The 12,917-nt window shown below is 37.6% G+C and overlaps 1 protein-coding gene across 1 annotated transcript in view; it reads left to right on the top strand.

Annotated features, from left to right (window-relative positions):
• Positions 1 to 12,917, top strand: part of LOC107561892 (low-density lipoprotein receptor-related protein 1B-like) — a 263,568-nt gene that overhangs the window by 136,472 nt on the left and 114,179 nt on the right. The window contains exons 23-27 of the mRNA XM_016246424.1: positions 2,615 to 2,860; positions 4,147 to 4,344; positions 5,544 to 5,748; positions 6,069 to 6,233; positions 9,590 to 9,834. Of these exons, the coding sequence (XP_016101910.1) occupies positions 2,615 to 2,860; positions 4,147 to 4,344; positions 5,544 to 5,748; positions 6,069 to 6,233; positions 9,590 to 9,834 (1,059 nt within the window). The remainder of the gene's footprint in view (positions 1 to 2,614; positions 2,861 to 4,146; positions 4,345 to 5,543; positions 5,749 to 6,068; positions 6,234 to 9,589; positions 9,835 to 12,917) is intronic.

Consider the following 12,917-nt stretch of genomic DNA (forward strand, 5'->3'; position numbering starts at 1 on the left):
GTTCAAGGTGGTGTTACCTTGAATCCCTCTGTGGCCTACAAACTAATGTATTTCTTATAGTTGTTGCATAATTAGTTGGGATTAATATTTTAACATAAAATTATTTAATAGTCACCTTTCTATGTCTCAGTAGTTATTCAGTGAACTTGATTTTGTACACAAAGGATTAACAAAGCCATTTGCAGCAAATGCATGCTTTATCATCACTGTTAAAAATAGCATTATTGTGCTTATTACCCAAGTGGCTAGCTGCTATATTCTGCTAGATGACAACTTTAGCTAATACTTAACCATGTTTTTCCATTTAGCATCTCACCATGGGACCACTTCAATGGTGTACCGTCACATTACATCGTCCAAAACAGTCTTCAGCCATAAATCACGATAAAGTGATGATAAGGGTGGAAGAGGCTTGTTTAGTGCCTCTGAGCTTTCACCGGATGAACAACTAAGAAGAACAGATATACTGGAAGAACATACCAATTGTACCATGGGAAGAAAAAGTTTTAAAAAGTTAAAAAAAAAAAGTTTTAATATGCACCCTTAAGGTACTACTATGAACGTTCAGAGGCAAATAAGGTACAAGGATGTCTTTTTAATGGTATTTCCCCAGTGACAAACTGTTGTACCCCTATTATTAATACCTTAGAGTAATTATGTACCCTTAAGGTAAAATCATGGTACAAATATTTCTCTATAAGGGTACTGCCATAGTAACAAGCTGTTGTACCCCTATAGAGTGCATATTAGTAAGACCTTCGTTCATCTTCAGAACACAAATTAAGATATTTTTTATGAAATCCGAAAGCTTTCTGACCCTCCATAGACAGCAACTCAGCTACCACATTCAAAGCCCATAGGTAGTAGTAAGGGCATTTTTTTAAATAGTCCATGTGTCATCAGTGGTTCAACCTTAATTCTATGAACGCTGGCTCCTGCGTCAGCAGCACCACACGCATGCATCTCTCATGAAGAAAAAGGAAAGGAAAGGACATGACATATGGCCAAGTATGGTGTCGCATACTTGGAATTTGTGCTCTGCATTTAACCCATCCAAGTGCACAAGTCAAGTCAAGTCACCTTTATTTATATTGTGCTTTTAACAATACAGATTGTGTCAAAGCAGCTTTACAGTATCAAATAGGAAAATAGTGATGTCATCGTCCAGCTCAGTTCAGTTTAAACAGTATCTGTGCAATCAAGTCGATAATATCTCTGGAAATTAAAAGTCCCCAACTAAGCAAGCCAGAGGTGACAGCAGCAAGGAACCAAAACTCCATCGGTGACAGAATGGAGAAAAAACCTTGGGAGAAACCAGGCTCAGTCAGGGGGCCAGTTCTCCTCCGGCCAGACGAACCAGCAGTTTGTTCCATGCTGCAGCAAAGACAGATTGTGCATAGGACTCATCTGGTTCCATGGTCTTGTCCCGATGGCCGTCTAGGTGACGAGGCCTTCACTGGGGATCTGTCTTTGGGGCTCATCTAGTTGTCCTGGTCTCCACTGACATTCAGGGCTGTCGAGGGCGTCTCAAGATGCTGATCCACCATCTGGTCTGGATAATGGCACAGCAGTGAATAGTGTGAACACACAGTGAGCAGCCATGTTTTGCTGCGGCGCCCGGGGAGCAGATGGGGGTTTGGTGCCTTGCTCAAGGGTCTTACCTCAGTTGTGGTATTGAGGGTGGAAGAGATCACTGATCATTCACTCCCCCCACCTACAATCCCTGCCGGTTACAAGACTCGAACCCGCGACCTTGGGTTACAAGTCAGATTCTCTAACCATTAGATCATGGGGGTTTTGCAAGTGTTTTATGCAATATTTTGCGTTACCCCCAACACACTATCTGTCTGTCTGTCTAAGGTGTTCATTCAAACAACAACATGACAAACCCAAGACGATAAAATCAGACCTTTTAAAACAGTCAAAGAGTTTTTGGAATATCAGCCTTTAAACTGAACTTTAGTTCTCTTCGACTCATTGGATAAAAGCGGTGCTTATTCGTGCGTGTTTTTTATATTCCAATTTTGTGCATAATTTAAGTAGCTGGATGGAAACCCAGCTAATGAATCCTTTAGGGTTAAATATGGTACAAATATGTTCCTGCTGCCCTGATGGCAAGCTGTTGAGCCCCAAAAGATGCATATTAGTACCTTGGAGTCTTAATACATAGCCTACTGGTACTACTATGAATTGTTTGGAGATAAATAAGATACAAAGATGTATCTTTAAAGGTACTTTCATGGTGATAAGCTATTGTACCCCTAAAGGTACAACTTTTGCGCTTTTGTCTGAGAGTGCAAACAAGCCTGCATTTGTGAGAAACCATGGAGCGAAATAAAATCTCATTGAGTCTGTCCACTCTAGCTGACCAAGTGTATAGCCTGGAGGACCAAAGGGGAAGCACCAAACTCTTTCTTGTTTGTTCTTTCTCTGCGATTTCCTTCACTCCTCCAAGCGTCTATGGCTCCCTGCTGTTCGGCCGTATGTCTTTTGTGGAATTCCATCAGTTCTTGCCGCCTCAGTGTTTGGACCCTGCTATTTTCTTCTGAAGTGACAGTTTCTTCCGTTCTTTCTGACAATAACCCACTTCACCTGCTTTTTCTCTCCATCTCAGATGAGTGTTTGGTGAGGAAGGGCGGCTGCAGTCACGAGTGCTTGGTGGCGCCGGGTAAAGGGGTCGTGTGTTCCTGTCCGGTGGGGTTCCAGCTGGGTTCGGACAGCCGGACATGCGAGGTCCTGGATTACTGTACCAAGCACCTACGCTGCAGCCAAGTGTGCGAACAGCACAAGAATACTGTGAAATGCTCCTGCTATTCAGGCTGGAGTCTTGGACCTGATGGAGACAGCTGTTATAGTACAGGTAAACAGCAGCCTGTTGATTCTTTGTTGGCCTTTGGTTAACAATCTGAATTTTTCACATGAAAATTGGAGGTTCAATCCCAAATAGGGTTAAAACCAGATTACAGTCCAAACTGCAAGGCAATTAACCTCAGGGGAACCAAATGACCCTGAATTTCTATGCTGTAAATAACACTGATAAATGGCTGCAAGATGACAATCAAGTTCATTTAGTTTAACATTTATTTATATTTACTTTCAGAGAGAGGATTGTGCAGTCAGTGTTAAGGTGTAAAATGCATGTGTAATATGTTAATTCATTTTAGCGGCTCAATTTACAGAGAGCAAAAGTGAGTTGGGAAATATCAGAGTTCAGACTCCAGTGCACTTGATGGGAGTGGAGAGGAAGATGTGCAAAGAACACTAAGTAACATGTTTTAATAAAAAGAAAAACAAGCTTTTACTGAAACACACGGCTCAGTTTTCAGAGCTGTCAAAATGCTTTTTGTTTTTGTCCGAACTGAAACGGCCAGCTATAATTCATATTGCAATCCACATACGGTTTTCTCGTCAGTCTCAGACTTGTAAAGATGCCAGCCACATAGTACCACATAGCATTTTTGGTTTATTTATAGCTTGGAATGTGCTAACAATTTATTCTATTATTATTATTATTATTATTATTATTATTATTATTATTATTATATTTTATTGTTTTTCATGAATAATTTTCAGATTTCTTGCCTTTTTTAAATTTTAAATTGTACTTTTTTCAATTTAATTTGTAATAAATTTAATTTGCTTAATTTTAATCAATGCAGTATAATTTAATTTGTAATGTACTAAATGTGTTTATTTTATTAAATAAGGCATACATATGTGTTTGTGTGTGTTTTGTATTTTTTATTATTTTAACTTCTCAGCATATATATATATATATATATATATATATATATATATATATTATATAATGATCTTTCAAATTATATATGTGATTTTATTTTATTACTTATTTTATATAACGTTATTTTTTTTTCGGTAATGTTTCTTAACTTGACTTTTTGACTTGACAGATATTTTGTTTTTGCCAATTTTACATTTAGTGATTTAGCTTACAAATGAGTAACATAAATGTATTTAATTTAATAGCAATTTATTGTAAAACCAAACCCAAAAATACACAAAAATCCTTTTTTTGTGATTTGATTGGACCAACTTGTCAACATTAAACTTGCTTTTGCATTTGCTTTCGCAGTCCTGCTGCATGCTTCTTGTTCTCTTTATCTATTGTTTTCTGTCTTTTTGTAGATCCTTTTGAGGCGTTCATCATTTTTTCCATCAGACACGAAATTCGCCGAATCAACCTGCAAAGGGGCGACTACAGCCTGTTAGTCCCCGGGCTCAGGAACACCATTGCTTTGGATTTCCATTTCAGCCAGAGCCTGCTGTATTGGACCGATGTTGTAGAGGACAAAATTTACCGTGGGAAGCTGTCAGAGGGTGGCGGTATGATTCACATTTTTTTACATAGTTTATGACGATATTAATATTTATGACTTTATTATATCATACAGGCTATAATATGATTCAGTGGAATTTACAGTGCAGTGATTCTTGAGTACTGGGACAGAAAACTGCAGAACTACAGACAAAAAAGTTTGTGTAAAGGAATTATTTTGGATGAACGCACTTTTAGGTGCAACCTCCTGCTTCTCCCATTTTCTCACAAAACGTGTTTTCCTTGCCTGTCACTCCAGTGCCGGTACAAACATGAATAATGTCTCAAAATATTTTATAAGTATTGTCAAATCTAGCATTTACTATCTATCTATCTATCTATCTATCTATCTATCTATCTATCTATCTATCTATCTATCTGTCTATCTGTCTATCTGTCTGTCTGTCTGTCTGTCTGTCTGTCTGTCTGCCTGTCCGTCCGTCCGTCCGTCCGTCTATCTATCTGTCCGTCTGTCCGTCCGTCTATTGATATATAGATGATAGATATAGACATATAGATATACAGATATAACTTAAAATTACTTTTTACAATTATGAAATTTATTTATTTATTTTTAATTTTATTAACTTATTTATTTTTATTTATTTATTACTATTTAATTTAATTTAATTTTTTATTTTATTTTATTTTATTAATATTTAAGGAGTGACTAATACCCCTTTATTTTAATAAAATAATAAAAAAAATCTAATTAATTGGCACATATACTGTATGTTACGTTATGTATATGTTGTATTACATTCAGATCAACGATCAAAGTACAAATATTGCTATTTTCAAAATTATTAGCAGGTAAACGTTTTGTTCCATGCCTCATGAATCATGATTCTTCTCGTCATGATTTTTATTGTTCAGAATATTGTGAAGGGTTTTTTTTAGCTCTGTTTTACACTTAAAAAGCAAAGTCAGTCTACCAACTGTGTTAATAATTCAGCTTCGAAATGTGTGAGAAGTAATTTGCACTCAGATCACAAAGGAACTGATGAGTAGATATTGAGAAAGAGAGAGAGAAAAAAAAGTAGGAACCACTTTGTCTTGAGGGTTTGTTGCTTTTCACACACTTCATAGGGTACCAAATTACACTCGCCCAAATGACAAATTCAAGTAATCTTGAGCTTGACTGGCCAGCTAACAACCTAACAACCATTTATTTCCATTAAAATAACCCAGTTTGTTGTCCTGGCAGGTGTTTCGTCAATCGAGGTGGTGGTCCAGCATGGTCTAGCCACTCCAGAAGGCCTTGCCGTTGATTGGATAGCGGGAAATCTCTATTGGATCGACAGCAACCTGGACCAGATTGAGGTGTCCAAGCTGAATGGCGAATTACGAACCACCCTCATCGCCGGGGGTATGGAACACCCTCGGGCCATCGCCGTGGACCCCGGCCAGGGGTGTGTTCTTCACTCCAGTTGAAGAAAATAACAGCAAAGCACCAGTTTTCCAATTACTTCATAGTTTTAATGAACAACTTCAGTGATTTATAGCTCCATTCGGTGGATTGCGAATCGTAATGAACCCGTCTAATCACCCATAAAGGAGTTTTTAAATGATTTCCAGAAGGGATATTACCATGAAATTGGGCCATTACACATTCTTACCTGTTTTGTAATTGTGCTAATGCTAATGCTTTTAATGAGGATGTGGTTTGCAAGTAACCCTTGTTTGAAAGTCGTTTAAGGTAGATTTTTACATCGAGTTTTGTCGTCAACAGTGCCTTGTTCTGGACCGACTGGGACGCCACGTTTCCTCGCATTGAAGGCGCTTCCATGAGCGGGAAACGGCGACATGTGGTTTTCAAGGACATGGACTCCGGCGCTTGGCCCAACGGACTGACCTTGGACCACATGGAGAGCAGGATAGTATGGACAGACGCCCGGTAAGAAGCACGCAAACACTCTTCTGTTGGGATTTTTATGTTTTTCGCAAGACTGTTAGAGAGTGTTTTGGATGGAAACTAGAAGGTGGAATTGGGAACAAGCCCAGTCATTGGTAACAAATTCAAGCGCTCGTTTTGTTGAATGATTGATGTGTTTTTTGTACCGGTTCAAATTCAAGATCCACCTCCGCTGGCGACGAAATGACAGGCCGACAGAGATATGCTATTACTATTGATTATAATTTTGCCCATCAAGTTTTATTTATTTTTTATTTTTTTTAACCTGCAAAGGGGCGACTACAGCCTGTTAGTCCCCGGGCTCAGGAACACCATTGCTTTGGATTTCCATTTCAGCCAGAGCCTGCTGTATTGGACCGATGTTGTAGAGGACAAAATTTACCGTGGGAAGCTGTCAGAGGGTGGCGGTATGATTCACATTTTTTTACATAGTTTATGACGATATTAATATTTATGACTTTATTATATCATACAGGCTATAATATGATTCAGTGGAATTTACAGTGCAGTGATTCTTGAGTACTGGGACAGAAAACTGCAGAACTACAGACAAAAAAGTTTGTGTAAAGGAATTATTTTGGATGAACGCACTTTTAGGTGCAACCTCCTGCTTCTCCCATTTTCTCACAAAACGTGTTTTCCTTGCCTGTCACTCCAGTGCCGGTACAAACATGAATAATGTCTCAAAATATTTTATAAGTATTGTCAAATCTAGCATTTACTATCTATCTATCTATCTATCTATCTATCTATCTATCTATCTATCTATCTATCTATCTGTCTATCTGTCTATCTGTCTGTCTGTCTGTCTGTCTGTCTGTCTGTCTGCCTGTCCGTCCGTCCGTCCGTCCGTCTATCTATCTGTCCGTCTGTCCGTCCGTCTATTGATATATAGATGATAGATATAGACATATAGATATACAGATATAACTTAAAATTACTTTTTACAATTATGAAATTTATTTATTTATTTTTAATTTTATTAACTTATTTATTTTTATTTATTTATTACTATTTAATTTAATTTAATTTTTTATTTTATTTTATTTTATTAATATTTAAGGAGTGACTAATACCCCTTTATTTTAATAAAATAATAAAAAAAATCTAATTAATTGGCACATATACTGTATGTTACGTTATGTATATGTTGTATTACATTCAGATCAACGATCAAAGTACAAATATTGCTATTTTCAAAATTATTAGCAGGTAAACGTTTTGTTCCATGCCTCATGAATCATGATTCTTCTCGTCATGATTTTTATTGTTCAGAATATTGTGAAGGGTTTTTTTTAGCTCTGTTTTACACTTAAAAAGCAAAGTCAGTCTACCAACTGTGTTAATAATTCAGCTTCGAAATGTGTGAGAAGTAATTTGCACTCAGATCACAAAGGAACTGATGAGTAGATATTGAGAAAGAGAGAGAGAAAAAAAAGTAGGAACCACTTTGTCTTGAGGGTTTGTTGCTTTTCACACACTTCATAGGGTACCAAATTACACTCGCCCAAATGACAAATTCAAGTAATCTTGAGCTTGACTGGCCAGCTAACAACCTAACAACCATTTATTTCCATTAAAATAACCCAGTTTGTTGTCCTGGCAGGTGTTTCGTCAATCGAGGTGGTGGTCCAGCATGGTCTAGCCACTCCAGAAGGCCTTGCCGTTGATTGGATAGCGGGAAATCTCTACTGGATCGACAGCAACCTGGACCAGATTGAGGTGTCCAAGCTGAATGGCGAATTACGAACCACCCTCATCGCCGGGGGTATGGAACACCCTCGGGCCATCGCCGTGGACCCCGGCCAGGGGTGTGTTCTTCACTCCAGTTGAAGAAAATAACAGCAAAGCACCAGTTTTCCAATTACTTCATAGTTTTAATGAACAACTTCAGTGATTTATAGCTCCATTCGGTGGATTGCGAATCGTAATGAACCCGTCTAATCACCCATAAAGGAGTTTTTAAATGATTTCCAGAAGGGATATTACCATGAAATTGGGCCATTACACATTCTTACCTGTTTTGTAATTGTGCTAATGCTAATGCTTTTAATGAGGATGTGGTTTGCAAGTAACCCTTGTTTGAAAGTCGTTTAAGGTAGATTTTTACATCGAGTTTTGTCGTCAACAGTGCCTTGTTCTGGACCGACTGGGACGCCACGTTTCCTCGCATTGAAGGCGCTTCCATGAGCGGGAAACGGCGACATGTGGTTTTCAAGGACATGGACTCCGGCGCTTGGCCCAACGGACTGACCTTGGACCACATGGAGAGCAGGATAGTATGGACAGACGCCCGGTAAGAAGCACGCAAACACTCTTCTGTTGGGATTTTTATGTTTTTCGCAAGACTGTTAGAGAGTGTTTTGGATGGAAACTAGAAGGTGGAATTGGGAACAAGCCCAGTCATTGGTAACAAATTCAAGCGCTCGTTTTGTTGAATGATTGATGTGTTTTTTGTACCGGTTCAAATTCAAGATCCACCTCCGCTGGCGACGAAATGACAGGCCGACAGAGATATGCTATTACTATTGATTATAATTTTGCCCATCAAGTTTTATTTATTTTTTATTTTTTTTGGTATTTTACAAAGCAGCAGCATAGCAATTTTGCTGTCTTGACACATTCATAAACTCTCATCTTACATTTCTCACAGCACTAGTTCAATTCCTCTTGTGCCCGGTGACTCCAAATATACCCAAATTAATATTCAGATAATGAGATTCTTGGACTTAATGAAGAATCTGATCAATTCTCGGCTTTCAATTGCCTCATTTTTGTCTCTGCTATATTCAGATCACACATCTCTCTTTCTCTCTCAGTCTGTCAACAGCATTTCTTTCTTTTTTTTCTCTCAACCGTGTCTCATCATTAAGGCATCAGTGCACTTTAAAGTCTTTCTTGCAAACTATTTTTACTGTTTTGTTTTTACTGTTTTTTTATTTCGAGTACACAGTCTTTGTAGTAAAAATTTAGAATATGTTCATATATTGTTATATATATATATTGGTATAAATATACAAATGGAAACATCAAATTGAACTGAGGTAATTTAGAATTAAATACGATTTATTAAGTTTGATTTGATTCTAGTTATGGCAGATCAAATCAACCTGAACTAAATTGAATCACACTTAATGAATCTTGTTTAATTCATTCAGTTAATTAAATATTATGTAATTCAAAGTAAAACAAGATTGAATATCCTCGAATTTGATTAGATTCAGTTTGTTGAAAGTGCATGACAGTGTTTATTAAGAAAGTAAATAAGGTCAGTTTTGATTTCATGTGACTTTAAAATACTCTGATAATGATTAAGAAAATGATTTATCCCTCCTCAGATCTGACGCTATATACTCTGCTCTATATGACGGAACGGGGATGATTGAAATTCTCAGAGGCCACGAGTTCCTCTCTCACCCCTTCGCCGTGTCTCTCTTTGGTGGGAGTGTTTATTGGACTGACTGGAGGACCAACACTTTGACAAAGGCCAACAAATGGACCGGGGCCAATGTAACTGTGATCCAAAAAACCAGCGCCCAACCCTTCGATCTGGAGATATACCATCCTAGCAGGCAGCCACAAAGTAAGTAACCATCTCGCTGTCTTTCAAAACTGTCTAGAGAGACTTTGAAAGAGATGATGATTTGAAGGATCCAACAGAACATAATGAGAGAAATCTCTAGATTGAGCGAAGTTGTCATGTTGGATTAACAGCGTACAATGACCCAGTTTTGGCACATTCCCATTTCTCACTATAAGATTTTAGGGACTAATTGGCTGCAAAGCTGTCTCGTCAAGAACTCCCTTGATTCCCATCAAGAATTCCCATCATTTCTGAAACATGAAACAGACAGTCAAACACTACAAGGTCACATTTCTTTTCTGAATTTCCTACTTGAAACCAGGGGCGGTTCTAGGGGGTGGCCAGTGCCCCCCTGTCAACAAGCTTGCCCCCCTAAATTTGGAATCATATCACACCAAACAATTTTGGGTGAAATGCGCAGTTTCTCCTGTAAACTATATATATAAAAAAAGAAAAACACCAGCTGCTGAGCTATATCTACAGAGCCAGAGACACACTCGTTTTTAAAGCGCTGCGCATTATAACCAATCACATACGATTCTGTTGAGTTTATGAATGCAAGGACCAATCAGAGGCGTTCAGATGAGCCACCGCTGAAACATGCTGTTTCGTCACCACGTGCGCTCGCTGACTGAATTCTCTGGCTAATTCTAAGTAAGATATTAATGTCACAGTGTAAACAGCTTTAGAGATTATTATGGGAGTTTTTGAGAGTGCTTAAAGGGTCATGAAACCCCAGACTACTTTTTCTGAGATTTTAGCAGAGGTGTTTGTGTTGCATTGGATGTTAGCATCCGATAATTTTAACTGTTGGAGAAAAGTGGTTAATTTTAAGCTTTTTTGCACTATTTTCATCTTCCAGGTTTAAAATCGACATTGTGTTGACGTCACAATCGGTGTCTATTAAATTATTCATGAGACTGCGTGTTCTTATCCTATGAGAAGATGCTTCGCTTAATTATTCACAACAGCATGTGTTGATTTGCTATGACAGAGTTGAGTTTATGAATGCAAGGACCAATCAGAGGCGTTCAGATGAGCCACCGCTGAAACATGCTGTTTCGTCACCACGTGCGCTCGCTGACTGAATTCTCTGGCTAATTCTAAGTAAGATATTAATGTCACAGTGTAAACAGCTTTAGAGATTATTATGGGAGTTTTTGAGAGTGCTTAAAGGGTCATGAAACCCCAGACTACTTTTTCTGAGATTTTAGCAGAGGTGTTTGTGTTGCATTGGATGTTAGCATCCGATAATTTTAACTGTTGGAGAAAAGTGGTTAATTTTAAGCTTTTTTGCGCTATTTTCATCTTCCAGGTTTAAAATCGACATTGTGTTGACGTCACAATCGGTGTCTATTAAATTATTCATGAGACTGCGTGTTCTTATCCTATGAGAAGATGCTTCGCTTAATTATTCACAACAGCATGTGTTGATTTGCTATGACAGACTTTTCTGACTGTGAAATGACATCGCGCACATTAACTGAGAGAAATGTTCATGGATCGAAGAAGAGTGTTTGTTTTTGCTTTGTAATAAGAGTTTGGCACAAACGCGATTCATTCACTTGGTGAGCATAACCGTTTTTACAGCTCTGTGACACAACCCGTCAAAAGGCTTAGATAAACGCTGCAGAATAAGCCTTAAAAGTTCTCAGAGGTGCAACAGCGCGTTCATATAAATGTTTTCGATGTAGAGTGCAAATGGCTGTGCATTTATTTGTGTTTTTAACTCGATGGGAGCAAAATTAAACTGTCTGAACGCGAAGCTGTAATTGTTGTCTGTCTCCCCTCTTCCCCCTCCTCCGCTCCGCTGCGCACCACGCCCACTTTTTTAGCGTTTTTTAAAACTGTGGTGAGAACTAACCAGTGCTGAAACGGGGGGTTTCATGACCCTTTAAAGGGATAGTTCACCCAAAAATTAAAAGCGTCATCATTTACTCACCCTAATGTCGTTCCAAACCTGTATAAGTTGCTTTTGTATGAGTATTTTTTTTTTCCTACTATGGAAGTCAATGGCAACCACCAACTGTTTGATTACCAGCAATCTTCAAAATATCTTATTTTGTGTTCAACATAAGAAAGCAACTCATACAGGTTTGGAACAACATGAGGGTGAGTAAATGATGACTGAATTTTCATTTTTGGGTGAACTATCCCTTTAAACTCGCTGGACTGAAGTGAAAATGTTCTTTGATAATGTAAAGGTTCTTTGCTCTCTTTTTGTACAATGAAAGTGTTATAGGCTAATTAGTAACTTGCAATGTTTTTATTAAATTCACATTAAATACAATGTCAGTTGTATTAAGCATATTTTATGGTATGACACCCATATCTGGTACTTAAGTAAAAAGACCGATTTTTATGCAAAGTTAATAGATTACACTAGTATGCTGCTTTTCACCCATTATAGATAAACTAACATAATCTGTAAAGGTGTAAAATGCGTTTACTTACACATATTTGAGAATCTAGATATTTCATGATATATTTTGGGAATATTTCGAATAAAAATTTAAAAAATAATAAAACCCCTGCTGAAAAAAACAATAGACACCATTACACAATTTGTAATGGCTTTATTGGTTATAATGGGACTTGTATTGGTTTTACTGGAAACTTTAATGGACCCTGTTGGTCTCTACTTGGTTGGCTTCTATAGGTGGCTTGTTAAAACCAATAAATCCTAATGGAATATGTCCCAAAACACACTACAGAAAACCATTTTTTAATGGTTAAAAGTTGATGATTTGTAATGGTTATTTGTAGTGGAAATCATTCAAATTTTCTGTGATGGTTTTATAATATATATTTTTTTTTCGTTAGGGACATAATCCTATATCAGTTATACAGTGGTATTGCGGCTGCTGTGTCACACGTCAAGCATGAGAGTCCCCCACCCTTCAAAAATAATAAGTGCATGATGCCCCTGACACTACAATACAAAATTATTAGTCAAAAATGAAACATGATGAAACGTTAATTTAAGTTGAAATTGTTATAGATTACTTGATTGCAGATTACTAGAGATTGCAGTGATACATGACATGGTGAAAAATGACTGAATGAATAATACTTAAAGTAGG

The sequence above is a fragment of the Sinocyclocheilus grahami genome, unplaced genomic scaffold, assembly GCF_001515645.1.
Source record: "Sinocyclocheilus grahami isolate Dianchi unplaced genomic scaffold, SAMN03320097.WGS_v1.1 scaffold798.1, whole genome shotgun sequence".
Classification (NCBI taxonomy): Eukaryota; Metazoa; Chordata; class Actinopteri; order Cypriniformes; family Cyprinidae; genus Sinocyclocheilus; species Sinocyclocheilus grahami.